Source organism: Crocuta crocuta, unplaced genomic scaffold (assembly GCF_008692635.1).
Source record: "Crocuta crocuta isolate KB4526 unplaced genomic scaffold, BGI_CrCroc_1.0 scaffold72, whole genome shotgun sequence".
Taxonomy (NCBI): domain Eukaryota; kingdom Metazoa; phylum Chordata; class Mammalia; order Carnivora; family Hyaenidae; genus Crocuta; species Crocuta crocuta.
Genome location: NW_027529427.1, coordinates 2,313,524 through 2,341,323, shown reverse-complemented (window position 1 = coordinate 2,341,323; position 27,800 = coordinate 2,313,524). Strand labels below are relative to the sequence as shown.

The window sequence follows — 27,800 nt, the reverse complement described above, 5'->3', positions numbered from 1 at the left end:
TTGTTTTTCTTTTTCAAGATTCTTTTGGCTATTCCAGGTTTTTTGTGGTTTCATAGAAATTTTAAGATTGTTTGTTCTAGTTTCATGAGAAATGCTATTGGTATTTTGATAGGAATTGCGTTAAATATGTAGATAGCTTTAGATTGTATAGATATTTTATTTTTTAAAATTTTTGTAATTTTATTTATTTATTTTTATGTAATGTTTCACACCTAAGGTGGAGCTTGACCTCATGAACCCAAGATCAAGAGCTGCATGCTCTCTCGACTGACCCAGCTAGGAGACCTAGTGTAGACATTTTAACAATATTTGTTCTCCCAACCCATGGGCGTGGAATGTCTTTCCATTTCTTTGCATCACTTTGAATTTCTTTCATCAGTGTTTTATAGCTTTCAGAGTACAGATCTCTCACCTCTTTATTTATTTATTTATTTTTTTAAATGTTTTATTTTTTTTATTTATTTCTGGGAGATAGAGAGAGAGAGACAGCGTGAGCAGGGGAGGGTCAGAGAGAGAGGGAGTCACAGACTGAAACAGGCTCCAGGCTCTAAGCTGGCAGTCAGCACGAGCCCGATGCGGGGCTCGAACCCACGAACCGCGAGATCATGACCTAAGCGAAAGTCGGACGCTTAACCGACTAAGCCACCCAGGCGCCCCAGATCTCTCACCTCTTTAGCTAAGTTTATTCCTAGATATTTTATTGGTTTTGGTACACTTGTAAATGGGATTGTTTTCTTTCTTTTTAAAAAAATTTTCAGTGTATATTTATTTATTTTGAGAGAGAGTGAGAGAGTGAGTAGGGGAGAGGCTGAGAGAGAGGGAGAGAGAGAATCCCAAGCAGGCTCCAGGATGTCAGGACAGGGCCTGACATGGGGCTCAATCCCATGATCATGACCTGAGCTGAAATCAAAAGTTGGACATTTAGCCAACGGAACCACCCAGGTCCCCCTGGGATTGTTTTTGTAAGTTCACTTTCTGCTGCTTTATTATTAGTGTATGGGAATGCAACAGATTTCTGTACATCGCTTTTGTATCCTACAACTTTACTGAATTTATTTATTAGTTCTACTAGTTTTTGGGTGGAGTCTTTAAGGTTTTCTATATATAGTATCATGTTATCTGCATATAGTGAAAGTTTTACTTCTTTACCAATTTGGATGCCTTTTATTCCTTTATGTTGTCTATTTTCTGTGACTAGGACTTTGTTGAATATAAGCGGCGAGAGTGATCCTCCTCCTCATCTTTTTCTTGATCTTAGGGGGAAAGCTCTCCATTTTTCACCAGTGAGTTGGTTGTGAGTTCTTCACATAAGGCCTTTATTATGTTAAAGCCTCTTCCCTCTGGGCCTACTTTGCAAGGGTTTTTTTTTTTTTTTTTTATCATGAGTGGATGTTGTACTTTGTCAAATGCTTTTTCTGCATCTATTGAAATGATCACATGGCTTTTATCCTTCCTCTTATTGATGTGATGTATGATGTTAACTGTTTTATGAATATCGAAGCCACCCTTGCATCCCAGGAATAAATCCCGCTTGATTGTGGTGCATGATTTTTTTTTTAATGTATTGTTGGATTCAGTTTGTTAATATTTTGTTGAGGATTTTTGCATTTACATTCAGGAGTGATACTGCCTTGTAGTTCTCTTTTTTTGTGGTGTCTTTATCTGGCTTCAGGGTGATTCTGGCCTCAGAAGAATTTGGAAGTTTTCCTTCCTCTTGTATTATTGGGATAGTTTGAGAAGAATAGGTATTAACCCNTTTTTTTTTTTTTTTTTTTTTAATTTTTTAATGTTTCATTTATTTCTAGGAGAGAGAGAGAGACAGCGTGAGCTGTCTTAGATCATGACCTAAGCGAAAGTCGGACGCTTAACCGACTAAGCCACCCAGGCGCCCCTAGCTGGTGCCATTCTCCTGATCATGTGCTGCCTGTTAGCAATGTCATCCTAGAGATCAGGACCGGCTGGGTTTGTGAAAGGGTCAACATGCCCTCGGTTAGAGATTGATGACATCCAGCCTTGAAAGAGGAAAAGAAACAAACATGAAAAGAAACAGCTAGTTCAAAGCCCAAATTCCTATTTTATGGATGTAAAATGTCCAGGTTGCTGGAAGATTACCAGGTTTCAGCCATACTCTGTGTGTAGGCTGTTCAACAGTGTGCCGGCCAATGGCTGGAACAGCCAGACTCACAGACGGCTGTTCGTTTAGAAGAAAGCAATGGCCACAATCCACACGAAGTCCTTAATTTGTTTTATATCGCAGAAAGCCTTACCAGTTCAATAATTCCAGTTAGTCCACCAAGATAATGTAATCATATTTAATTTTATATGGTATACAACAGTCATCTCCTATTTTGGTGTCAGGTTTTCAGTAAAAGTTTTGATTATGGGCAATATATAAACAAATAAATAGTTGGTAGAATTTGCCTGTAAAGACATCTCACCCTAGACTTTTGTGTTTTGGGGAGATTTTTTGGTTACTGATTCACTTTCATTGCTGGTAATTGGGTTTGTTCAAATTTTCCATTTCTTCCTGCTTTAGTGTGGTAGGTTATATGTTTCTAGGAATGTATCCATTTCTTCGAAGTTGTCTGATTTGTTGGCACATAGACTTTTTTTAAACACACCCTCTCTCTTTTTTTTATGTTTTATTTACTTCTGAGAGAGAGAGAGAAAGAGACTGCATGAGCAGGGGAGGGTCAGCGAGAGAGGGAGATACAGAATCTGAAACAGGCTCCAGGCTCTGAGCTGTCAGCACAGAGCCGGACGCATGGCTCGAACCCATGAACCGTAAGATCATGACCTGAGCCGAAGTCAGACACCTAACCGACTGAGCCACCCAGGTGCCCCAGTACGTAGGCTTTTATATTCTGTTACAGTTATTTATATTTCTGTGGTGTCGGTTGCTGTTTCTCCTCTTTCATCAGTAATTTTGTTTGGGTTCTCTCTCTCTCTCTCTCTCTCTCTCTCTTTATGAGTTTGACTAGTGGTTTATCAGTGTTATTGATCTTTGGAATTTTGAAACTTTTTGGAGGCTTCCACATACCCGTTCAAATGGGCATCCCATTCTGTCTGCTTAATTTAGGAAACTTTATTTTCAAGTGCAGTTCATTTATTTATTTAAGTTTTTATTTATTTATTTATTTATTTATTTATTTATTTATTTATTTATTTAGAGAGACAGAGAAAGCATGAGAGAAGGAGGGACAGAGAGAGAGGAGAGAGAGAATCCTAAGCAGGCTCCTCACTACCAGCTCACTGGGCTCAATTTGGGGTTTGGTCACAGAGGCTGGAGATGAGGGCTCATCGTAGGGACTCATTGCAGGTGTGCAAACCCCCAACCACAAGGTTGTAACCTGATCTGAAGTTGGACACTAAACTGACTAAGCCACCCAGGTGCCCCTTCAAGTGCACTTAAGTGATCTTATCTAACTGGACCGTTTCTCCAGTGGTCACTGTGATTTCCCTGAGGACTGGTAAAGTTTGGTAGGACCCTTAGCCACAAATGGAAGTCAAACCACATTTCTCTGCAGCCATATTTTGGGGCCTTCCACCTGACAGTTACTGGCCTAAATTTTCAGGATACAAAATCATCTTGTCTAATTGTAGGCTGTTTGTAGTAAGATTTGTCATTTTTATACATACAGTTTTATACATATTTATGGCTTCTGGGACCATAGTTCTTAGATATAAAATAAGCATGTGTGCTAGAAAGTGACATGCTTAACTCTTTAGAATTTAAGGATTCCATCTTTGTTATTTATTTCTTCTTCTTTTTAAAAAATTTTTAATGTTCATTTGTTTTTGAGACAGAGAGAGAGACAGAGTGTGAGCAGGCGAGGGACAGAGAGAGAGAGGGAGATACAGAATCTGAAGGAAGCTCCAGGCTCTCAGCTGTGCTGTCTGAGCACAGAACCCAAAGCGGGGCTCAGACTCACAAACCTTGGGATCATGACCTGAGCCATAGTTGGACGCCCAGCTGACTGAGCCACCCAAGCGCCCGTTATTTATTTTTTAAGCTAAGCCTTTGGGTCTCTCAGAGCCAAACTACTACCTAAAGGGGATGTAATGCTGGGTTGGGAATTCTGTGATCTTTTACAATGTATCTCAATCTTGAGATTGGTGGGTGACATAATATCACTTTAACCCACAAGTACCAAGCCTGTGTTTCTCATTGTCCCTGCAGCAGTCAGAAGTTTCCTTCTATCCCACCACTGCCGCCTAATCTATGAAAAAAACAAAATTCAACTCAGTAAATTTGAGGATCTAATTGGCTTTATTCAGTGATTCATGAATTGGGCAGTGTCCTATCCAGCAAATACATAGGAGCCCCAAGAAGCTGTAGAAAATGACAGGCTTTAAAAGCAGAGATGGGAAGGTAAAAGGAAATTTATCAGCAAAGAGTTCTTGTTTCAGGTAAGGTCACCTTCCTAAGGGGGACAGAGAGTGTGTATCAGGAAGACTTCTTCACTAGTGCTGACCAGATAGTTCCAGACTGATTAATTAAAGATTACATTCCTCAGAGAGTCTTGGTTTGCTGATGTGGGGATTAGTGTAAGTGACACCATTTGGGGCTTATTGTCTCATTTTTAATAAGTTACAATAAATCTCCCTCCTACTCCTGACCCTCAATTTCTCAGTTCTCTTCCCCGGAGACAATTTTAACCAGTTTCTGTTTCCTTCAAGAGATGATCTATGCATATATATATATATTGTCCCCTCTTTTCTTACATAAAATAATAAATTTATCATATACGTATATGTATATATTGAGTGCCTACAAGGGTTAGATAATGTTCTATATTATCTTAGGTATAAGATACCTAATTGTATTAGGTATAATATAGGTGCTGGGGATATAATAGAGTGGAAAACAAAAGAAACATTTGTATAGTGTTTCTAACCTTGCTTTTTTCTTCTAAATTAGATATTTTGAAGGCTGTTCTATTTTCATATGTATGTTTGTTTATATATACATCTATGCCTGTCTGTATTTCTACTTCATTTATTTTCAGTGATGGCATAATTATTTTTCATAAGTATATCATGATTAATTTGACTAATCCCATATTGCTGCACATTTAAGCTGTTTTCAGTTTATTGCTATCACAAACAGTGAATCGAACCTTGTATCTCTGGGCATATATGCAAATGTCTTTGCAAGATAAATTCCTAGAAGTGATATTGGTCAGGTCAGCTTAATCTTTAGATATCTTTCTGTTATACAGTTTATTCTCAAATGGTGTCTGCTATAAGATTTGACTATATATTAGTTTGCACCTTCTAGTATATTACTTCCTTTATCCAAGTTTTATTGATGTTACTGTTTTTCTTCCTCCAGATTTAAAAAGCATTACATGCTCATTACAGAATATTTGGCAAATGCAAAAAAGGAATAAATAAGGAAGATTCTCTTTTCCTCAGAGGCCAACAAACAACCAAATAAATAAATAAATAAGAAAAAAATCAAGTGCATGCATATTTCCACCATTCAGAGATATCCTCTGTTAACAGTTTTATTTATTTTCTTCGAGGGTTTGTTTAGTGTGGAAAATGTAACATATATATTATTACATAGTTGATATTATGCTGTATATAGCTCTTAATCTACTTCCTCATAACATTTTATCAGGATGGGACAATCAATTATTAGACTTCTTTCCCCCATTTATTTATTTACTTTGAGAGAGAGAGAGAAAGAGAATGGGTGTGCACAACTGAGGGGGGGCAGAGAGAAGGAATCCCAAGCAGGCTTCACCTTATCAGTGCAGAGCCTGAGGTGGGGCTCAAACTCACACACTGGTGAGATTATGACCTGAGCCTAAATCAAGAGTTGGACACTCAACCAACTGAGCCACCCAGGATCCTCTAGACTAATTTTTAAAAGTAATAATGCCAGGGGGGCTCCTGGGTGGCTCAGTCTGTTAAGTGTCCAACTTCAGCTCAGGTGATGATCTCACGATTTGTGGGTTCGAGCCCCGCATCGGTCTCTGTGCTGACAACTCAGAGCCTGGATCCTACTTCAGATTCTGTATCTCCCTCTCTCTCTGACCCTCCCCTGCTCACGCTGCCTCTCTCTCTCTCTCTCTCTCAGAAATAAATAAAACATAAAAAAAAAAAAAAGTAATATGCCAGGGCACCTGGCTGGCTCAGTTGTTTAAGTGTCTGACTTCAGCTTAGGTCATGATCTCACAGTTCATGAGTCTGAGCTCCATATCAGGCTCTGTGTTGATAGCTCAGAGCCTGGAGCCTCAGATTCTGTGTCTCTTTCTCTCTCTGCTCCTTCCCTGCTCACACTCTGTCTCTCTGTCTCTCAAAAATAAACATTAAAAATTTTTTAAAGTAATCTACCAATGTTTAATAAATACAAAATTATAAAACTCTAAAATTTACTTGGCAGAAATAAAATTGTGAATATTTCATGATATTTGTGCAAGCTTGTTGTTATAAGCATTGCTTATAACATGAAAGAAGAAAATTCAACCTGAATATCCATTAATGATATGATGGAAAATTATTCAAGTAATTTAAAAAATTAGGGCTTGCAGGAAAATAGAGTAGACATATGTATTAGTCTACTTGGGCTGCCAAAACAAAATACCATAAACTGGGTAATCAAACTGTGGAAATTTGTGTTTTCACAGTACTGTAGGCTAGAAGTTCAAGATTAGGGTGTCAACACAGTTGGGTTCTAGAGAGAACTCTCTGCCTGCCCTACATGTGGTGGCTTCTTGCTGTCCTCACATGGCAGAGACAGAGAAAGCAAGCTCTCTGTTGTCTCTTCTTATAAGAGCACAAATCCCATCATGAGGGCCCCATTCTCATGACCTCATCTAAATCTAATTACCTCTCAAAGGCCCCATCTCCAAACACCATCACATTGAGTGTTAGAGTTACAACATCTGAATTTGAGGGAAACACAATTCAGTCCCTAGTAACATACTTTTTGCTAAATACACTAAGTACAACAGGAAACCCTGGACATTACCTATAGAACTAACATAAGGAGACCCTGAAAGGTGTAGAGAAGAGGGCGGACTGGTAGGGACCCGGGGCTTAAGGAACAACATGGTGGTGAGTTTTCTTTTGCCTTGTATATATCCCAGTCTTGGAGCTAAAGAAGCCAACAAGCTGGAAACCTCAATGGACACAGACAAAAATAAGCCTCAACAAAAGCCTGCTTTCTCTAGCCAAAGGACCAGGAAAGGAGCAACCTAGCCAGACAAAGTAATAGACAATAACTGCTCTACTCCTGTCAAATACCAGAAGAAGGGCCCACCCCTTCTTATGCCAGAAAAAGCTGAGTGAAGAGCCTAAACTTTCACCCTCCTGAGGCTGTCATGAGGCACCACCCAGTGGAAAGGGTCCCCAACCCCCTGCATTGTCAATAGAGATCACAAAAGGAGCCTGGATTTCCACCTCCACCCAGCAGTCATGAGGCACCCCTCCTCACTTGGTGGTTGTCAGAGGAGGTCTAGTGGAAAGTCAGGGCTTTCATCATCACCCAGCACTAACAAAGCCACCACCAACACAGGGTTTTGGAGACCTGTGGGGACCTGGAACTTCTACCCTGTGCAGTGATAAGGAGAAACCCCTCTAGTGGCAATGGAGGATGAGAGGGGAACCCAGATTTCTATCTCTACCTGGCCATAGGAAGGTGGCACCATGCTCTTCCCTTGTTAGAGTGATGTCAAAAAAAAAGCCAGTTAAAATAGAAGGTTTAAATAAGATCCAAAATCTCATATCATTCAAATATCCAGGTTCCTTTTTTTTTTTTAGAAAGATTTATTTTTTTTTTAAATGTTTTTATTTATTTCTAGGAGAGAGAGACACACACAGCGTGAGGAGGGGAGGGTCAGAGAGAGAGGGAGTCACAGACTGAAACAGGCTCCAGGCTCTGAGCTGGCAGTTAGCACAGAGCCCGACGCGGGGCTCGAACCCATGAACCGCGAGATCATGACCTAAGCGAAAGTCGGACGCTTAACCGACTAAGCCACCCAGGCGCCCCCAAATATCCAGGTTCCAATAAAAATCATTCATCAGAGGCACCATGTAACCCTTGATCTAAGGGTCATGGATTCAAGTCCCACATTGGGTGTAGAGATTACAAAAACAAAATTAAAACAAGAAAGTTATTTAAAAAAATCATTCATGATACCAAGAATCAGTAAGATCTCAAACTGGATGAAAAAAAAAAAAAAAGAATCAATGCATGCCCACACTGAGATGAAAGAGATGTTAGGATTATCTGACAAAGATTTTAAGGCAGTCACAATAAAAAAATCCTTCAGCAAGCAATCATAAACATACTTGAAACAAGTGAACAAAATGGAAAGACTCAGCAAGGAAATAAAAGATATAATAAAAAAGAACAAATGGAATTTTTGAACTGAAAAATATAATAACCAAGTACAAAGATCGGGGGCGCCTGGGTGACTCAGTCAGTTAAGCCTCTGACTTCAGCTCAGGTCATGATCTCACAGTTCCTGGATTCGAGCCCCGCGTTGGGCTCTGTGCTGACAGCTCAGAGCCTGGAGCCTGTTTCAGATTCTGTGTCTTCCTCTCTCTGACCCTCCGCTGCTCATGCTGTCTCTCTCTCTCTCTCAGAAATAAATAAAGCATTTAAAAAAATTAAAAACAACAATAACAAAAAACAAAGTACAAAGATCAGTGGATGGACTCAAAAGCAAAATGGAAAGGACAAAGGAAAGAATCAGTGAACTACAAGACAGAATAGTAGAAATTATACAGTCTGAGTGACAAAAAGAAAAATAAGACTGGAAAAAAATAAACAAAGCCTAGGGACCTGTGGGACTATAACAGAAGATCTAGTATTTGTGTCAATGGAGTCCCAGAAGGAGAGGAAAAATAAAATGGGGCTGAAAAAGTATTTTAAAAATAATGGCTGAGAAAAAGGCTTAAAATGCCATAAATTTGGTAAGATATTAGCCTATAGATTCAAGAAGTTCAGCAAACCTTAAGCAGGATAAACCAAAGAAAATCTATATGAAGACACATCCTAATTAAATTTCTAAAAACTAAAGACAAAAGAAAAAATCTTAAAAACAGAGAAGATTGACTACCTTACCTACAGGGTAACATTTTAAATGACAGCAGGTTTCTCATCAGAAACCATTCAAGTCTAAAGAAAGTGGCATGATATTATTCAAATACCAAAAGAAGAGAACAGTAAACCCAGAATTCTGTACCATCTTTCAGGAATGAAGGAGAAGTCAAGACGCTTTCAGATGAAAGAAAACTTAAGAATTTGTTGCCAGCAGACCTACCCTAAAAGAATGGCTCAAGGAAGTTTTTTAAATAGAATGGAAATAATGGAAAAGGGATCTTAGAATATAAAGAAGGAAGAACAAAGTAAACAAATATATGGATAAATATATTAGGCTTTCCTTTTCCTCTTGAGTTTTCTAAATTATGTTTGACAGTTGAGATAAAAATTATAACATTATCTATGTGTTTCTAAATGTATGTTGGAGAAATATTTAAGATAACTAATTATAAATGGGGATGTTAAAAGGATGTAAAGAGGTAAGGTAAAATACAAGTAGACTAAATGATAAGTTATATGTATATATGATGTAATATCTAGAGTAATCACTAAAAATATACAAAGAGATACACTCAAAACTACCACAGATAAATTAAAATGGATTCTAAAATACATTTAAAAATGTTTACATCTCCAGGGTCTCCTGGGTGGCTCAGTCGATTAAGCATCTGACTCTTTTTTTTCTTTTTTTAAATGACTTTCATGATACTTATATTTGTTTCTTTTTTATTTTTTTAAATTTATTAAATTATTTTTAATGTTTTTTTATTTATTTTTGAGAGTCAGAGAGAGACAGCGTGAACAGAGGAGGGTCAGAGAGAGGGAGATACAGAATCCAAGGACAGGCTCCAGGCTCTGAGCTAGCTGTCAGCTGTCAGCACAGAGCCCGACGTGGGGCTCAGACCCACGAACCGTGAGATCATGACCTGAGCCGAAGTCAGAGGCTTAACCGACTGAGACACCCAGGAGCCCCAAGCATCTGACTCTTGATTTCTGCTCATGTCATGATCTCATGGTTCATGAGATTGAGCCCTGCATCAGCTCTGTGATGACATTGCAGAACCTGTTTGGGATTCTCTCTCTCTCTCTCTCTCTCCCCCCCTTTCTTGGCCTCTCTTCCACTCTCTCTTTCTCTCTCTCTCAAAATAAATAAACACACTTAAAAAAATGTTTACATCCCAAAGTATAAAATAAATACCTAAGAACCCATACTGATATAAAATAATTGATTGAATAAATAAATAACTAAATGGGGCAAAGAGACAAATCTCTCATGTAGAAGAATTCTAAATAATTTTTGTAGACAATCTACCCTCAAGGATGTGGAGCATAACTCCTCAATCTTTAAGTGTGGGTTGTGCATAGTTATTAACTTCCAAAGAGTATAGTATGGAAAAGGGGGCAAGAATAACTTTATAGTGGAGAAACCTGAAGAACACTACCTCAGCCAGGTGATTAAAATCAACGACAGTTTTAAGTCATGGATGGTATGTACCCTTGATATGTAATGGAAATGGAACTTTATCTCTGTGATCTTCCTTCCCCAAACTCATAAACCCAATCTAACTAAGAGAAAAACACTGGAGGGGCACCTGGGTGGCTTGGCTGGTTGGGCATCTGACTCTTGATTTTAGCTCAGGTCATGATCTCATGGTTTGTGAGTTCAAGTCCCACATAGGGCTCTGTACTGACAGTGTAGACCCTGCTTGGGATTCTCTCTCTCTTCCTCTCTCTGCCCCTCCCATACTCTCTCTCACTCTCTCATAATAAATAAACTTTAAAAAAAAGAGAGAAACATTGGACAAATCCCCCCAGTAGAGGGACATTTTATAAAATAATTCACCAGTACTCCTCAAAAAAGTCAAGATCATCCAAAACAAGGAAAGTCTGAGAAACTGTTACAGCCAAGGAGAGACAAAGGAGATATGATATCTGAATGTACTATGGTTTCCTAGGTGGGATATTGGGGTGAAAAGGGGACATTAGCTAAAAACTAAGGAAATCTGGGTAGAGTATGGACTAGTTAATAACAATGTGTTAATATTGATTTATTACTTATAACAAATGTTCTATACTAATGTAAGGGAATAATAGGAGAAATTTGGTATAGAGTATATGGAAATTCTATCATTTTCACACTATTTCTGTAAATCTAAAACTATTCTAAGAAAATGTGTTACAAAAAGACGTTCAAGGGGCATCGGGGTGACTCAGTCAGTTGGGTGTCCGACTTTGGCTCAGGTCATGATCTCGTGGTTCATGAGTTCAAGCCCCGCATCAGGCTCTGTGCTGACAGCTCAGAGCCTGGAGCCTGCTTCTGATTCTGAGAGTGTCTCCCTCTCTCTCTGCTCCTCCCCTGCTCATGCTCTGTCTTTTAAAAATGAGTAAGTGCTTAAAAAAAATTAAAAAAATAAAAAAGATGTTCAAGGGCACCTGGCTGGCCAAGTCAGAGGAACATGTGATTCTTTTTTTTTTTTTTAAATATTTTTATTTATTTCTAGGATAGAGAGAGACAGCGTGAACAGGGGAGGGTCAGAGAGAGAGGGAGATACAGACTCTGAAACAGGCTCCAGGCTCTGAGCTGGCAGTCAGCACAGAGCCCAACGTGGGGCTCGAACCCACAAACCGCGAGATCATGACCTAAGTAAAAGTCGGACGCTTAACCGACTAAGCCACCCAGGCACCCCAGGAACATGTGATTCTTGATCTTGGGGTCAAGAGTTCATGTCCCACAATGGGTGTAGAGATTATTTAAAAAAAAAAAAAAACTGAAAAAACAAAAGATGTTTAAGTAACCCATGGGAAGACAGGAAAAAGAAAGCAGAAAACAGAACAAGCAGGCTTAAACCCTAATTTATCAAGAATTACATTAAATGTAAATGGTCTAAATATACCAATTAAAAAAAAAACAGATTTACTTGTTGACACAGTAGATTAAAAAGCAAAACCCAACCATATGTTGTCTATAAGAAATTCACATCAGGGGCACCTGGATGACTCAGTCATTTGAGTATCCAGCTCTTGGTTTGGCACAGGTCATGATACCAGGGTCATGGCATCAAGCAAATGCTTTGTCAGGCTCCATGCTCAGTGTGGAGCATGCTTAAGATCCTCTCTCCCTCTCCCCTCTCCCCCACTTGCACTCTCTTTAAAATTTAAATAAAAAAGAAGAACAAAACTCACTTCAAATATAATGACACAGGCAGGTTGACTATAAAAGGATGGAGAAAAAGGTATGCCATGCTATCATTAAGCAAAGGAAAGCAAGAATGAATATATTAATATCAGATAAAGTCAATGTCAGAGCAAAAAAACTATCAGAGTCAACCAAGGACATTATATAATAATGACAATGTCAATTCCTCAAGAAGACATAATAATCCTAAGTTGGTATACACCAAACAGCAGATCTGCAAAGTATGTAGAAGAATACTAGTAGAACTAAAAGGAGAAACAGACAAATCCACATCGGTAGTTGCAGACTTCAACACCCTTCTCCCAACTGACAAAACAGCCACACAGAAAATCAGCAAGGGTATGGAAGAACTCAGCAACATCATCAATCAACAGGTTGTCATTGACACTTATAGAACACTCTACCCTACAGCAGAATGCATATCTTTTTCAAAGGTCCAAAGAACATATACCAAGATAGTCCATATTTGAGCCATAAAACACATTAACAAATGTAAAAGAATTGAAATTGTGCAGCGTGTTCTCTGACCACATGGAAGCAAGCTAGAAATCAATAACAGAAATATAACAGAAAAATCTCCAAATACTTGAAAACTACAACTTTGGTGGGTCAACAGTGAAGTCTCAAGAGAAAAAGAAAAGTATACTGAATTGAGAGAAAATTTTAAAGGCATCTAAAAAAATCTTACAACTAACATTTTACGTAATAATGACAGACTGAATGGTTTTCTCTAAGATCAGGAATAGGGTAAAGATGTCTGCTCTACTACCCATATTTAACGTAGTACTTCAATCCCTAGTCAGTGCAATCAGGCAAGAAAAGGAAATAAAAGAAATATTGATTAAAAAAGAAGAAATAAAACTTTTCCTATTTGCAAATGACATAATTATTTATGTAGAAAATCCTAAGGAATCTATATTTTAAAAAACCCTCTTAGAACCAATATGTGAGTTCAGTAAGGTCACAGAATATAAGAGAAACATACAAAGATCAATTATTTTCCTATATACTACCAATGAAGTTGTGCATACAGAAATTAAAAGTATAATGGCATTTACAAATGCTCAATAAATACTTAGGTAAATGTAACAAACATGCACAGGACATGCACTACACAACACTGATAAAACAAGTCAAAGATTTAAATAAATAGAGAGACATGCCATTGTTTATAACTGGAAGATTCAACATTGTAAAGTCAATTTTCCCCAAACTGATATACGGGCTTGACACAATCCCTATCAAAGTCCCAGCAAGACTTTTTGTAGATATAAATAAGATGCTTTATAACTTTATATGGAAGGCCAAGGAACTCAAAGAGCTAAAGTAAGTTTGAAAAAAGAAGAATAAGGTATGGAAAATCAGTCTATCTGCTTTCAAAACTTATTATATAACTAGAGAATCAAAATTGTGTTGTATTGGGGGAGGGGTAGACACATAGATCAGTGGAGCAGAATAGAGAACCCAGATATAGATACTTGCAAATATGCACAACAAAAAAATTTTTACAAAGGCACAAAAGCAATTCATTGAAGGAAAGATAGCCTTTTCAATAAGTGGTGCTAGAATAATTGAACATCCATAAGTAAAAACAATACCACCATCAGCAACAACAAACCCTTGACCTAAGTTGCACATCTTATTTAAACTTTTTTTTTTTAATGTTTTATTTATTTATTTCTAGGAGAGAGAGAGACAGCATGAACAGGGGAGGGTCAGAGAGAGAGGGAGTCACAGACTCTGAAACAGGCTCCAGGCTCTGAGCTGGCAGTCAGCACAGAGCCCGACGCGGGGCTCGAACCCACGAACCGCGAGATCATGACCTAAGCGAAAGTCGGACGCTTAACCGACTAAGCCACCCGGGCGCCCCAAAGTTGCACATCTTATTTAAAAACTAACTCAAGGAGCTCCTGGGTGGCTCAGTCAGTTAAGCATCTGCCTTTGGCTCAGGGCATGATTTCTTGGTTCGTGAGTTCAAGCCCTGAGTCGGGCTCTGTGCTAATGCTTTGGATTCTCTCTCTCTCTCTCTCTCTCTCTCTCTCTCTCTCTCTGCCCTTCGCCACCTCAAAAGTAAATAAACATTAAATTTTTTAAAAACTAACTCAAAATGGACTATGAACTTCAATATGAAATGTAAAGTATAACGTTATGTGAGAGAATTTTCAGGATCTAGACTGGGCAAAGAGTTCTTAAACTTGATATCAGAAGCATGATCCATAAAAGGAAAAATATACAAATTGATCATCAAAATTAAAAACTTTGCAAAAGTTATTAAAAGAGGAAAAGACAACTTATAAAATGTAAGGAAATATATGCAAACTACCTATCCAAAAAAGGACTAGTATGGGGCGCCTGGGTGGCTAAGTCGGTTGGGCCACCGACTTCAGCTCAGGTCATGATCTCATGGTTTGCGGGTTCGAGCCCCTGTGCTGACAGCTAGCTCAGAGCCTGGAGCCTGTTTCGGATTCTGTTTCTCCCACTCTCTCTGACCCTCCCCTGCTCACGCTGTCTCTCTCAGAAATAAATAAAAACATTAAAAAAATTTTTTTCAGGGGCGCCTGGGTGGCTTAGTTGGTTAAGCGTCCGACTTTCGCTTAGGTCATGATCTCACGGTTCATGGGTTCGAGCCCCACGTCGGGCCCTGTGCTGACTGCCAGCTCGGAGCCTGGAGCCTGTTTCAGTCTGTGACTCCCTCTCTCTCTGACCCTCCCCTGCTCACGCTGTCTCTCTCTCTCTCCTAGAAATAAATAAAAGATTAAAAAAAAAATTAAAAAAAAATTTTTTTTCAAAAAAGGGCTAGTATCTAGAATATGTAAACAACTCTCAAAACTCAATACCAGGGCACCTATGTGGCTCAGTCAGTTAAGCATCCGACTTCGGCTCAGGTCATGATCTCACAGTTCATGACTTTGAGCCTTGCAGTAGGCTCTGCGATGACAGCTTGGAGTCTGGAGCCTGCTTTGGATTCTGTGTCTCCCCTGCTTTCTGCCCCTCCTCCACTCACACTCTGTCTCTCTCTCTCAAAAATAAATAAACATTAAGAAATTTTGAAAAACTCTAAATATGAGACCTGAAACCATAAAAATCCTCGAGGAGAACACAGGCAGTAACTTTTTTGCCATCAGTTGTAGCAACTTCTGCCTAAATATGTCTCCTGAGGAAAGGGGAATAAAACCAAAAATAAATTATTGGGACTACATCAAAATTAAAGGCTTATGCACAGTGAAGGAAACAATCAATAAAACTAAAAAAGCAATCTACTGAATGGGAGGAGATATTTGCAAATGACATATCTCATACATGGTTAGCATCCTAAATATATAAAGAAGTGATACCACTCAACACCCCAAAACCAACTGGGCAAGAGACATGAACAGATATTTCTCCAAAGAAGACAGAGATAGTTAACAGACACATAAAAAGATGCTCGGTTAGCAGCCGGGTGGAAGTGCGAGGGAAGAAAAAAAGAGAAAAAAAGATGCTCAATATCAGTCATCATCAGGGAGATGCAGATCAATGCAAATCAAAACTACAATGTGATATCATCTCACACACGTCAGAATGGCTAAATCAAACATCAAAAACACACGAAACAACAATTTCTTGTTGGTGAGGATGTGGAGAAAAAGGACCCCTCTTACACTGTTGGTGGGACTGCAAACTGGTGAAGCCACTGTGGAAAACAATATGGAGATTCCTCAAAAAATTAAAAATAGAACTACTCTACAATCTGGTAATTGCCTTTCTAGGTATTTAACCAAAGAATACAAGAACACTAATTCAAAGGGATACATACACCCTATGCTTATAGCAGCATTATTTACAAAGCAGGATATGGAAGCAGCCAAGTGGTTCATCGATAGACGAATGGATAAAGAAGATGTGGTATATACATACAATGGGATATTAGTGAGCCATAAAAACATTTGCAACAGCATTGATGGAGCTAGCGAGTATAATGCTAAGTGACATAAATCAGAGAAAGACAAATGCCATATGATTTTCTTCATATGTGGAATTTAAAAAACAAAAGAAACAAGCAAAGGGAAAAAAATAAGAGAGAGAGGAGAGAGAGAGAAATAAAAAAACAGATTCTTAATTATGGAGAATAAACTGATGGTTACCAGAGGGGAAGTGGGTGGGGAGAATGGGTTAAATAGGGAGAAAGAAAATTAAATTATTTTAGTTATTTTGGTGCCAACTTAATATTACATAAAATTAATATACTCTAACATAGGGGCGCCTGGGTGGCTAGTCAGTTAAGCGTCAGACTTCGGCTCGGGTCATGTTCTCACAGTTCGTGAGTTTGAGCCCCGCGTGGGCTCTGTGCTGACAGCTAGCTCAGAGCCTGGAGCCTGTTTCGGATTCTGTGTCTGTTTCGGATTCTGTGTCTCCCTCTCTCTCTGACCCTCCCCTGCTCATGCGCTCTCTCTCTCAGAAATAAATAAAACATTAATAAAATTTTTTTAATTAAAAAAAAGAAAAAATATACTCTAATATACAGCCATCATCTTTTGGTCTAATGTTGTACCCTATTGACAGTACTGTTTTTTTGTATCTACATTTTGATTTGCATTTTTGTCTTATTTTAAAATTTTTATTTTAGAGAGGGGTGGGGGGAGAGAAAGAGAGGGAGGGAGGGAGGGGCAGAGGAGGAGAGAGAGAATCTTAAGCAGGCCCCACACCCATCGCAGAGCCCAACACAGTGCTCGATCTCACAACTATGAGATCGTGACATGAACCAAAATCAAGAGTTCAACACTCAAGTGACTGAGCCACCGAGGCACCCCTAGTTTGCATTTTAAAATGATTGTTTTAAGGATAATGTTCTAGAAATTAGATTAAAGATAGAAACTTTTATAATGGATGGCATATACTGTAAGACTGCTTCCGGAAAGGTTCTCTCTGTTTACACTAAGTCTAGTTAACAGTGTGCCTTTTGCACTCTTGCCCGAACTGAGTAGTAGTATTTAACACTTCTCTTTTCTTTTTTTCCCTTTTCCTTTCCCTTTTTTTTTTTCTAATTTGACAGTTGAAAAATATATCACTGTTGTTTTCATTTGCATTTCTTTGATTGCCTCTGAGGTTGAAACAAAGGTGCTCCTTTCTAAAAATTCCTCTCTTTTGTGTCAGGGTTTTTGTTCTGTTTCTAAGATTTGATTTTCTTCCAGAACAGCTCCCCTTCTCAACTTCCTGATCTCTGATAAGGGCAGTTTCACTCTCCCGACTTTCCCAGTTTCTTTCTTTTTTTTTAAATTTTTTTATTTTTTAATGTATTTTTTAATGTTTATTATTATTGAGACAGAGAGAAACACAGCATGAGTGGGGGAGGGGCAGAGAGAGAGGGAGACACAGAATCCGAAGACAGGCTCCAGGCTCCGAGCTGGCTGTCAGCACAGAGTCCGACACGGGGCTCGAACCCACAGACCGTGAGATGGTGACCTGAGCCGAAGTCGGATGCTCAATCGACTGAGCCACCCAGGAGCCCCCCGACTTTCCCAATTTCTGAGTCAGAGGTTATTTTTCTCTTCTTCAATTTCTGGTTTCCCGTCAGTCACCCACGATGGTGATTCCCTCCTTTGAAAGTGTTTTTCTGTTTCATCTTGTTAAAATGAAAACCACAGGCCCCAAATGGTGTCACTTAGGTTAAGGCTCCAAGTCTATAAACCAAGACTTAATAATACCTAATCCAACTGCGGTGTCAACTCCCTAGAAATGTAGCCTTTAGCCAGTCAACACCAGGATATTTACTAAGGGGCCCCTTTTGTTTCCCTTAGAAAGGTGATCTTGCCTAAAACAATGAATTCTTCGCTAATAATTTCCTTTCTTCCACTTCCTTTCTACCTTTAAAAACCTTTCCTTTTCTGTAGCCCCTTGGAGCTCCCTTCCACTTGCTAGACGGGATGCTGCCCGCTGTGTGGATGGATTAATAAAGCCAATTAGATCTCTACAATTCACTTAGTTGAATTTTTGTTATTTGGCAAATACCATGAAAATGGTACCATCATTAGCCAAGGCCACAGAACTCCCACCTGGATTACAGCGGAAGCTTCCTGGCAGTTCTCTGTGCTCCTAGACCCTCCTACGACTTTCTTCCACCTGCCTCAGTACTGACTTCCAAAGCAGCGCCTTCTGCATGTCGCTCCCTTGTCCACCGGACCAGGCCCAGGAGGCTCTGCCAACATTTGCCACCTCGGCACCAGCACCGCTTCCCAAAGCTTCCCAGCTGGACTGCCCCCCACCCCCATCCCGGGGGTTGCCTCACTGCTTTCCCCCAGCATTCCCGCTTCCTGGATGCGCTCATTCCCGCTGCCTATTCTTGTAAAGCTTGGTGCAATACTGTTCTTCTCCACGATCTATTCCAGACTCACCCGCACTCTTAGACCTTCCACACCACCTTGTGATCTCTTTTACAAAGCATGTGACGTCCTGAGGCGCCTGGGCGGCTCAGGTGGTTGAGCCTCGTGAGCGTCAGACTCTTGATTTCAGCTCAGCTCATGATCTCCTGGTTCATGACTTCAAGCCTTGCGTCCAGCTCCGTGCTGAGTGTGGAGCCTGCTTAAGGTTCTCCTTCTCTTTCTGCCTCCTTCCCCACTTGCCTATGCTCTGTCTCTCTCTCAAATTAAAAACAACAGGGGCACCTGGGTGGCTCAGTAGGTTAAGCGTCCGACTTCGGTTCAGGTCATGAACTGGCGGTTCGTGGGTTCGAGCCCCGTGTTGGGCTCTGTGCTGGCAGCTCAGAGCCTGGAGCCTGCTTCGGATTCTGTGTCTCCCTCTCTCTCTCTCTGCCCCTCCCCAACTCACTCTCTGTCTCTGTCTTTCAAAATAAAATAAAGACATAAAAGAAAAAAACCTGCATTTGCTATGTAAAATAGCCTTTAAAGCCCTCCACTACAGGAATTCTGGTCACAGGTCCCTGCCTGGGAAACTTTCCAGAGAAAGTACTGTATAGTATACCCCACAGGCCCAGATTTTAATCCTGGCTCTGCTACTTTCTGAAGTCAAATTTAAAAGGTAGAAAAGGGTGGGGCGCCTGGGTGGCTCAGTTGGTTGAGCATCCAACTCTTGATTTTGGTTCAGGTCATGATCTCACACTTCATGAGAAGTCCCCACCCCGAGGCGGGACTCTCTGACAGCATGGAGCCTGCTTTGGAGTCTCTCTCTCCCCTTCGCCCCCTCTGTCTCTCTCAAAATAAATAAGTAATCTTAAAAAAAGGTAGAAAAGGGTATGTACTGTAAAGGCCCCCTTCCGCACTGGTGTCATGGGTATTCACTTTCTCTTCCCAGAGGCAACCAAAGTTACCATTTTCTTACATTCATTTCTAGAAACATTTGTTCCTATACAAGGCAGATGATAGAGAGATAAATACCGATAGATAAATTTCTCCCTCCTTTTTAAACAAATGGTAGCCTAATATCTTGCTTGATTCAATTCGTCACGTATCTTCACTATTATTCCTTTTTAACTACTAAAGAGCTCCCTTCTTGTACAGCATTCCACTGAATGGGTGAATTATTTACTTAACCTATTCCTTCCTGGTGGACCCCTATTTTTGTACGTGCGTTTGTAATTCTGGTAGCTACTATAAATTACCTTCCAGAGAAATTGTACCGGTTTATGTTCTTGTCAACAACATGTAAGCCAGAGTCCAGGCAACTACTTAAACTCTCTGAGCCTCTGTTTCCTTATCTACAAAACAAGCCAAACAGTACCTACTTCCTGAAATCATAGTGACAATTACTTGCGATGAGGCGTGGAAAGTATTTGTCAGGGAGAAGTTGATATTCTTGAAATAAGGATATTATTTTATTTTGGTCAGTGCGATATTGTCCTGGCCAATCAAGTGAAGGTGATGGGGCTTCCTCACCAGTCTGGGGTTTTCCCATTACGGACAGATTCTGCAGAAAGTTAGCAATTGACATCAGAAAGGTTGTGGGCATTGCTCTCCCCAGGGGTGCCATGTCTTTAGGGTACCCCAACCTCCTCCGTGTGGCTTCTGCTCCCAGGTCCCTCCAAGCTGAAAACTCGCGTTGACTCCAAAAGAATCCTGTGGGACCGAGGCTCCTTTCCTCTGGTCATCAAGAATCTTGAAACAGCAGACTCCGGGCTTTACATCTGTGAGGTGGAGGAAATTAAGAAAGAGGTGGAATTGCTGGTGTTCAGCTGTGAGTACATGAAGATGCCACCCAACCGGCCCTCCCTGGCTCCCATTACTGCCCCTAAACCAGGCCCTGGGCTAGTGGTACCTCAACAGTCCAGAGACGGGTCAGACTGGCCACCACATCTCCTCAAATCCTCCTCAGGCCTTGAGACAGGCAGTGGGAGAGGAAGAAACCTGGGGTGGGGGTGGGGGGTGAGGGGGGCCGGGAAGCAGAGGAAGGAGGGAGAGAGGCCCAAGAAGAAGGGAAGGGAGATGAGAAGGGAACTCTGCCTTGGGCGGGTGGGGGTGGGGAAGGGCCCACAGGTGTTAGCAGGAGTGATGGAGAGATGCTCTTGGTTTCCTGGCTTCTTCATTCCCCTTGGGAAGTGTGTGTGTGTGTGTGTGTGTGTGTGACACTGGTGACCTGCTCCTTCCACAGTGACTGCCAAGGTGAACACTGGCAGCAGCAGCAACAGCAGCACAATCCACCTGCTGAAAGGGCAGAGCCTGACCTTGACCTTGGAGAGCCCCTCTGGTAGTAACCCTTCGGTGCAATGGAAAGGTCCAGGGAACAAAATCAAGAATGGGGTCCACAGCCTCTCACTGTCCCAGCTGCAGCAGAGTGGTACCTGGACATGCACTGTCTCCCAGAGCCAGAAGACGCTAGTGTTCAACATAGACATCTTGGTGCTGGGTACGGGGGGCTCATCACCCCTACAGTCTCCCCTCTGCCTCAGTGGCAGACAGATCTTCCCTCTGCTCTCACTCCTCTGCTCCTGGGTCCACTGCTGGGGAACAGAGGGAGGCTAGGGCCAGCACCCCGGCCCCCCAGAGCTGAATATGTCCCGAGGTATACACTTGGCCCTCTCGTCCTCAGGATGCTGATCAATAGCCACCCCTCAGGGTGGTGGACATGGAGGAAGGAAGGAACAGACAGGGGATGTAAGGATGTGAGGGGCCCCAAAGACCCCTGGAGGAGGCCCCAAAGGAGGAACAACATCAAGGGCATCTGCTTTCTTTGTTGTCTCAGCTGCTCAGTCCCACTAAGCTGTAAATCCACTTACTTGGAGACCCTAACACCAGCAAGCCAGCCCTGATGAAATTCTACATTGCTCATTTAAATTGTGAGCTGGGGGTGGGGGGGGGCACCTGGGTGGCTCTGTCAGTTAAGCCTCTGACCTTGGCTCAGGTCCTGATCTCAGCCCCGCCCCCTCCCCCCAAATACGAACCTTAGGTCTGGCTCTGTGCTGCCATTGTGGAGTGCCTGGAGCCTGCTTCAGTCTCTGTGTCTACCTCTCCCTCCCACTCATGCTATGTCTCTCATTCACTAACTTTCTCAAAAATGAATAAATATTTAAAAATTTTTAAATCGTGAGCCATGCACCCTGGTTGGGGGAGGCCAGGTACCAAGAGCCCAGAATGCAAGTCCTACCCCAGATCTTGTCCTCTGTACTTACGTGACACAAGGCAGTTGTAATGTGGTGGTGAAGTGCACAGCCTGACTTAAATCCTGGCTCTGACTTCACCTTGGGCCAGTTACCGAACCTCTCTGTGCCTTGGTTTCCGGGATGATGTTCAATGTGATGATACCTTCCCTGTAGTGTTGCATGGCACACGGTAAGCCCTAGTCAGGCACTTGCTCTTATCTTTTTTTTTTTTAAATATTTTTATTTATTTCTAGGAGAGAGAGAGAGACAGCATGAGCAGGGGAGGGTCAGAGAGAGAGGGAGTCACAGACTGAAACAGGCTCCAGGCTCTGAGCTGGCAGTCAGCACAGAGCCCGACGCGGGGCTCGAACCCACGAACCGCGAGATCGTGACCTAAGCGAAAGTCGGACGCTTAACCGACTAAGCCACCCAGGCGCCCCGGCACTTGATCTTATCTTATGAAGGCTGAGAAATTATACATCGAAGTAGTGCATGCCAGACGCTCCCTGTGGTCCAGGGATCCTGAGGACAGAGAGGATCCTGTGGCTGGGCTGTTCTATGAGGGTTTCCAGGGGGAGGAGGCGCTGCCTTGGGAATCTGCTGGGGTGGAGAGACTAGAGAAGTTTGGAGAGGTAGATGGGAACTTAAGGGCCAGAAATGGCAACCTGAGTGCTTGAGCTCACCTGGTCCCCTTCCATCTCTTTGCTGCCCCCACCACATGCCCACCTTACCCTCTACACTCTCATCTTATCTCCTGACCCACCTTCTCTCTCTTCCCCCTCCAGCTTTCCAAAAGGTCTCTAACACCATCTATACGAAAGAAGGGGAGCAGGTGGAGTTTTCCTTCCCCCTTAACTTCGAAGCTGAAGACCTGATGGGGAACCTGAGCTGGAAGGCAGAGGGGGCTCCCTCCTCCCAGCTCTGGATCTCCTTCACCTTGAATAACAAGAAGCTATCTGTGATAGAAGCTAACCACAATCCCAAACTCCAGATGAAGGACTCGCTCCCACTCTGTTTTACCCTGCCCAGGGTTTCGTCTGGGTATGCTGGTTCTGGGAACCTGACCCTGGCTGTTGGCAATGGGCAGTTGCAGCAGGAAGTAAAACTCGTGGTGATGAGAGGTGAGGAGGTAGGCTGAGCAGGGGAGGGCAGGGGCCGGAGATGGAGGGGTGAAGCCCAGGGCCCTCCCAGCAGGACAGGCCCGGTTGCCTGACAGAGCTGATCCAGGGTCTTCTGGTTTCAAACTGAGACTAGAATCCACATGTCCTTCCTTGACATCCATGAGCCAGTCTGGGGTGGGTTCCGCTGAGAGCCTCCAAAGGGCATGAGCTGAGAACCAGGTTCTTTCTTTTATGTTTTATTTTATTTTTGAGAGACAGAGACAGAGCGTGAGGGAGGGGCAGAGAGAGAGGGAGACACAGAATCCAAATCAGACTCCAGGCCCTGAGCTGCCAACACAGAGCCCCACGTGGGGCTTGAACCCACGAACCGTGAGATCATGACCTGAGCTTAAGTCGGATGCTCAATTGACTGAGCCACTCAGGCGCCCCGAGAACGAGGGTTCTAATTCTGCCTTCAGCCAACCCTCTATGATGCTGACTAAGCGCCCTGCCTCTGTGGGCCTCTTTCTCCTAATGAAGGTAACAAAATCTGCTCTTAGTGTGAAAGTGATGAGGGTAGAGTCAGGCTCCACCCTGAGCCCTTTACTTCCTTATCTCCCCCATCGTCATAACTCCACAAATAATCGTAGCTAATACTTGCTGCTTAGTACACGCCAGACCCACTCAAGCTCTTTGCGTGTGTTTGTGAATTTATCGTGTATTTAATTGTTGTCTGCAGCTTGGTTGTCAGGTAACTGGCAGGCACACACAGAAAGTAAGCGGTGGGGTTGGGATCCAAATCCAAGACCCTCGGCCTCAAAAGCTGTGTTTGCTTTATACAACCGCATGAAAATGTGCTCTGAGAGCCTCAAAGAAGAGCATCCACGGAAAGTGTTTTGATTTTTCTAACAAATCCCCTTAGAGCATGGAGGTGCCAGGAACTCTGAGGCCCAGGCTCCCAGCCTCAAGCTCTTTTCCCTCTGCAGTGACTCAGTCGGAGAACAACTTGATCTGTGAGGTGCTGGGACCCACCTCCCCCGAGCTGATGCTGAGCTTCAAACTTGAAACGCAGACCTCTGCCAAGGTCTCGAAGCAGCAGAAGATGGTACGGGTGGAGAACGCTGAGGTGGGAACATGGCAGTGTCTACTGAGCGACAAGGGCGAAGCCCTGCTGGCATCCAACGTCGAAGGTGAGCGAGGATCCGGGCTCCGTGGCCTAACCCCAAGCCCCTCCCTCTTCATCTGTGGGACCTCTCCCGGGTGGGTGGAGGCCACCCAGAGCCTTAGCCTCCCAATCCCTCTGGGACGGGGGGGCTATTTCTCATGATGCCTGGACTCACAGGGGCCATGACGGAAGACCAGGTGAGGTTCTTACCTAAAATCCCACAAGGTCCCACTTCCCTAAGCTCTACAGCCCCGGAATGGGCCCACCTGACCAAGAATCCCCGCCCTGGTTCCTTTCCAAACCCCGACATGCGCGCACACACCGCACACACACCGCACACGCACTGGCACTGCAGACAGCCTGAAACTTCTGCTTCCAGTCCCCAGGGTGCCCTGTAGTCTCTAAACCCTAAAGCCCCTTCCCCAGCCTTTCCCCGTCAGCCCGGTGGCCTGTGAATGCCCTGCAGACCCTACCCTGCTCTCCCAACCCAAGGATGAGACCCAAGTGTCACTGGGCGGTGAGGCCTTCCCGGGCCCCTCCAGAATGCCCAGACCCCTGACAGAGGGCAGTGAGCTGAACACATCTGTTTTCTCTTGCAGTTTCGCCTCCAAAGCTCACGAGCGCCTGGCCAAATCTCTTGGCCATCGTGCTGGGCGGGGTTGCTGGCCTTCTGCTTTTCACTGGGCTCTGCATCTTCTGCTGTGTTAAGTGCTGGCACCGCAGGGTGAGTGAGCCTCCCCAGAACCCCCCTTCCAACCCTCCCCCCCCACCAAGGGTATCCTGCGTCTGTGCGGCACTCATGCTTTGGCTCTCTCCACGCCGCCCACCAGCCCTGTCCCAGATCCCATGCAAGGGAAGAGACTGGAAAGAGCAAAGGGTTACTTCCGGGACAGATGGCCTCAGCCACAGTAACTGCTTCTCCCCTCCCAGCTCTCCCTATTCCCTCCTCCAAGGGGCACCTCCCTTCTGGAGGCCTGGGACCCTCACGACTCCCCTCCTTCTTCCTGGACAGCGCCAGGCAGAGCGGATGTCTCAGATCAAGAGACTCCTCAGTGAGAAGAAGACCTGCCAGTGCCCCCAGTAAGGAACTGGGTTGAGGGGGAGGGGAGAGTGGGAAGGGGAGGGCAGGAGAGGAAAGGAGAGAGGAAAGAGGAGGGATGGAGGGGAGGAGATGGGGGTTAAAGGGAGGTGATGGGTGAGGAAAGAAGGGTGCAAAGGGGTGGCAGAGGGCGTAGGAAGCAGGAAGAAGGCGGAGGGCACAGGAGAAGGGGCCGCGGGCCTGGGATATCTCTGCGTATGGCCCTGCAGCTCTGCCCCGGAGGCCACCAGGGCACTAGAAGGGCAAGTGCAGGATGGGAGACACAGAGCTGCGAGGAGGCAAAGGAGTTGGGGAGGAATGAACTTGCTTTTCTTTGTTCCTCCAGCCAGTTACGGAAGACGTGTAATCTCATTTGAGGCACAGGACCGGGGAGCCTCCCACTCGCAGTGCAGCCTCCCCAGCTGTCTCCCCTCGCGTTTCCTGAAACGCGGGGCTCCCGGGCCTGCAGACCAGATGAATGTAGCAGACCCCAGCGTTGCCGGCCACCCCCTGCTCTCTCCCCCTGCTCTCTCCGGCCACACTTGGCCATTGGCCCTCCTCCTGCAGAGGCCTACACCGTTTCCTCCCATTTCCTTTGCATCAAGCCCAGCCCTTATCGATGATTTTTTTCCCAGCTCTCTCTCCCATTGCCCACTGGTCCCAGGGAATCACATGGGACCAGCCCTGCCTGGCGTGGAGGGCAAGGCTGGGTGTCTGAAGCATGAAGCATAGGACTGTCATTTTATTGGGAGGGACCCTGGGACCTGAAGGGGCAGGGACTGGCCCAAGATCACACAGCCAGTCGAGAGCACATCCAGATTAAAAGCCTCCTGACTGCTAGCCTCCACGACTCATTCTCCTTGCTTCCTCACTCTGTTTTGGCAGGGCACAGACTCACATCCTGACCTGTGCACAAACAGGCACCCCTGGACACGAGCCCATGCACACAGCCCACACTTGTGCCCAGACACAATTCCTTATCACCCAAGCAGTACATCTCATTTGATGAGCCAGTCTCACGTCCTCTGTCTGTTTAGACCTTATGAAAATCTTACAAAGCTAGTACTGACAGGACCAAGATTAGCATCTCTAGCTTATAGACTGGGATTGGAACTCAGAGAGGTCAGATGATTGCTCAAGGTCACACAGCTAGTATGTACCAGAATCAGGACTAAGCCCAGGTCTCTTAACCCCCAGTTCCATGGCTGTTTCCTGAATGCAGAGACAAACACCATGCAAATCTCTGCAGCTGGTTAGTCACTGATGCCCAGTGCCCACCTTTGGATTCGTAAGAGCACACCAGCCCACTCAGCCTCAGAGAGTTCAGAAACACGGAAGAGGCCCTCCCTCCCTAAAATCCTTCTCTCTCACCTGCTGGTGACAGAATCCTGTTACCAGAGGACAAAAGCTGGCAGTTCTCCTAATCAGAGCACAGGCTGGGAACACAGGTCCTGTGGGAGAGAGTGCCCGGTGACCTACCACTCACCCTGTTGCAGAACCTTCTGGAAGGTGAGCTTTGCCAGGAGGAGGGGGTGGGGAGCTGGCTGGAGAGAGAACTCTGAGAGGACTTCCTGGGAAGGCTTCAGCCCCCCAGTCCCTCCCCCTGCACTTTTCTCATCCCTCCCCCAAACCATTCAGGAAGCAGGAAAATTGGGGTTACAAGGACTCTTGTCTTCGTGAACCATCTCTCTCAGGATCCTCAGCCTCCTCTGCCTTTCCTTCCTTCCCTTTCTCACCGCCTGTGTCAGTCCTTACCCCTTTTCCCTTGTCTTCTCTTTCTAGCTTGCCGCTTCCAGTAAGAACACCAAGTTGACGCCAAGGCTCCCCACTGCTTGCTTCGATGCTTGCTTCGTATTCCTGCCCACTCCCACCCCTGCTTCTCCCCGCTGGCAGAAAAAATACAATAAACTTACTGTAAAGAAGATGTTCTTCGTGTGTGTGTGCGTGTGTGTGTGACAGACAGCCACAGACAGACCCGTCTCTGGGCACCTGGATCTCCCAATCTCTGGGATCAGACAGACCCAGAGGAGAGGTGGGCAGCTTCCAGGGGAAGGAGTCGAAGTTTCCCTGCGAAAGGAAACCTTCTCCGGAGGCCCATCACCCACCCTCCCACCCCACACGGCCTGTATGTGCAGGAGGCCAAGACCTTGTAATCCTGCGCGTGTGATGTACGAGGGAGAGGCCGCAGGGGTTGTGTGCGCTGTGCACACGCGCGTGTGTGGTGGAGAAAAAAGACTAAGAGAAACTGTAACGTGTGCGTGCTAATTGTGCGCGCCCCCAACAGAAGTGTGAGTTTGTGCTCCAGGAGAAGAAAGCGGTATGTGTGCGGCGCGGGGGATGCATTCTTTTAGACCTGTGTCCACCCCCCCCCTCCAGCAGCCCCAGCTCCATCACCACCTCCAGCACATGCCCCCCTGGGCTACACCCGGGGCGCAGCCCTCACGGATACACACAGTGACACACGCTTCCTCCGCCCGAGCAGCCGGCTCCTCGGTCCCCGAACACCACCAGCTGCTTCTCTGAGTCTGTGTTCGTGTGGAAAACCGGGGTGGGGTGGGGGCAGGACGCGAACCGTCTCACCAATGAAGCCGGTCGCCTTCCTTGCCCCTCCCCCTCCAAGTCACCGCCGTCC

General features: G+C 44.2%; 2 protein-coding genes, 1 long non-coding RNA gene and 1 pseudogene across 3 annotated transcripts in view; 2 read left to right on the top strand and 2 right to left on the bottom strand.

The window, feature by feature from the left end:
• CD4 (CD4 molecule) overlaps positions 1 to 27,090 on the top strand; it is a 48,556-nt gene extending 21,466 nt beyond the window's left edge. The window contains exons 4-10 of the mRNA XM_077759094.1: positions 20,265 to 20,423; positions 20,838 to 21,092; positions 22,611 to 22,946; positions 23,912 to 24,115; positions 24,690 to 24,814; positions 25,103 to 25,170; positions 25,515 to 27,090. Coding sequence (XP_077615220.1) covers positions 20,265 to 20,423; positions 20,838 to 21,092; positions 22,611 to 22,946; positions 23,912 to 24,115; positions 24,690 to 24,814; positions 25,103 to 25,170; positions 25,515 to 25,545 — 1,178 coding nt within the window. The 3' untranslated portion in view covers positions 25,546 to 27,090. The remainder of the gene's footprint in view (positions 1 to 20,264; positions 20,424 to 20,837; positions 21,093 to 22,610; positions 22,947 to 23,911; positions 24,116 to 24,689; positions 24,815 to 25,102; positions 25,171 to 25,514) is intronic.
• Positions 1,981 to 2,240, top strand: LOC144227400 (small ribosomal subunit protein eS27-like pseudogene; annotated as a pseudogene).
• LOC144227480 (uncharacterized) lies at positions 20,081 to 27,708 on the bottom strand. The gene is made up of 4 exons (XR_013333938.1): positions 27,622 to 27,708; positions 26,540 to 26,619; positions 21,856 to 22,075; positions 20,081 to 20,373 (listed from the first exon to the last, which is right to left on the bottom strand). It is a non-coding gene; the product is annotated as an uncharacterized LOC144227480 (long non-coding RNA).
• Positions 27,709 to 27,744: 36 nt separating this feature from the next.
• Positions 27,745 to 27,800, bottom strand: part of PHB2 (prohibitin 2) — a 126,538-nt gene continuing 126,482 nt past the window's right edge. The window contains exon 10 of the mRNA XM_077759017.1: positions 27,745 to 27,775. Coding sequence (XP_077615143.1) covers positions 27,745 to 27,775 — 31 coding nt within the window. The remainder of the gene's footprint in view (positions 27,776 to 27,800) is intronic.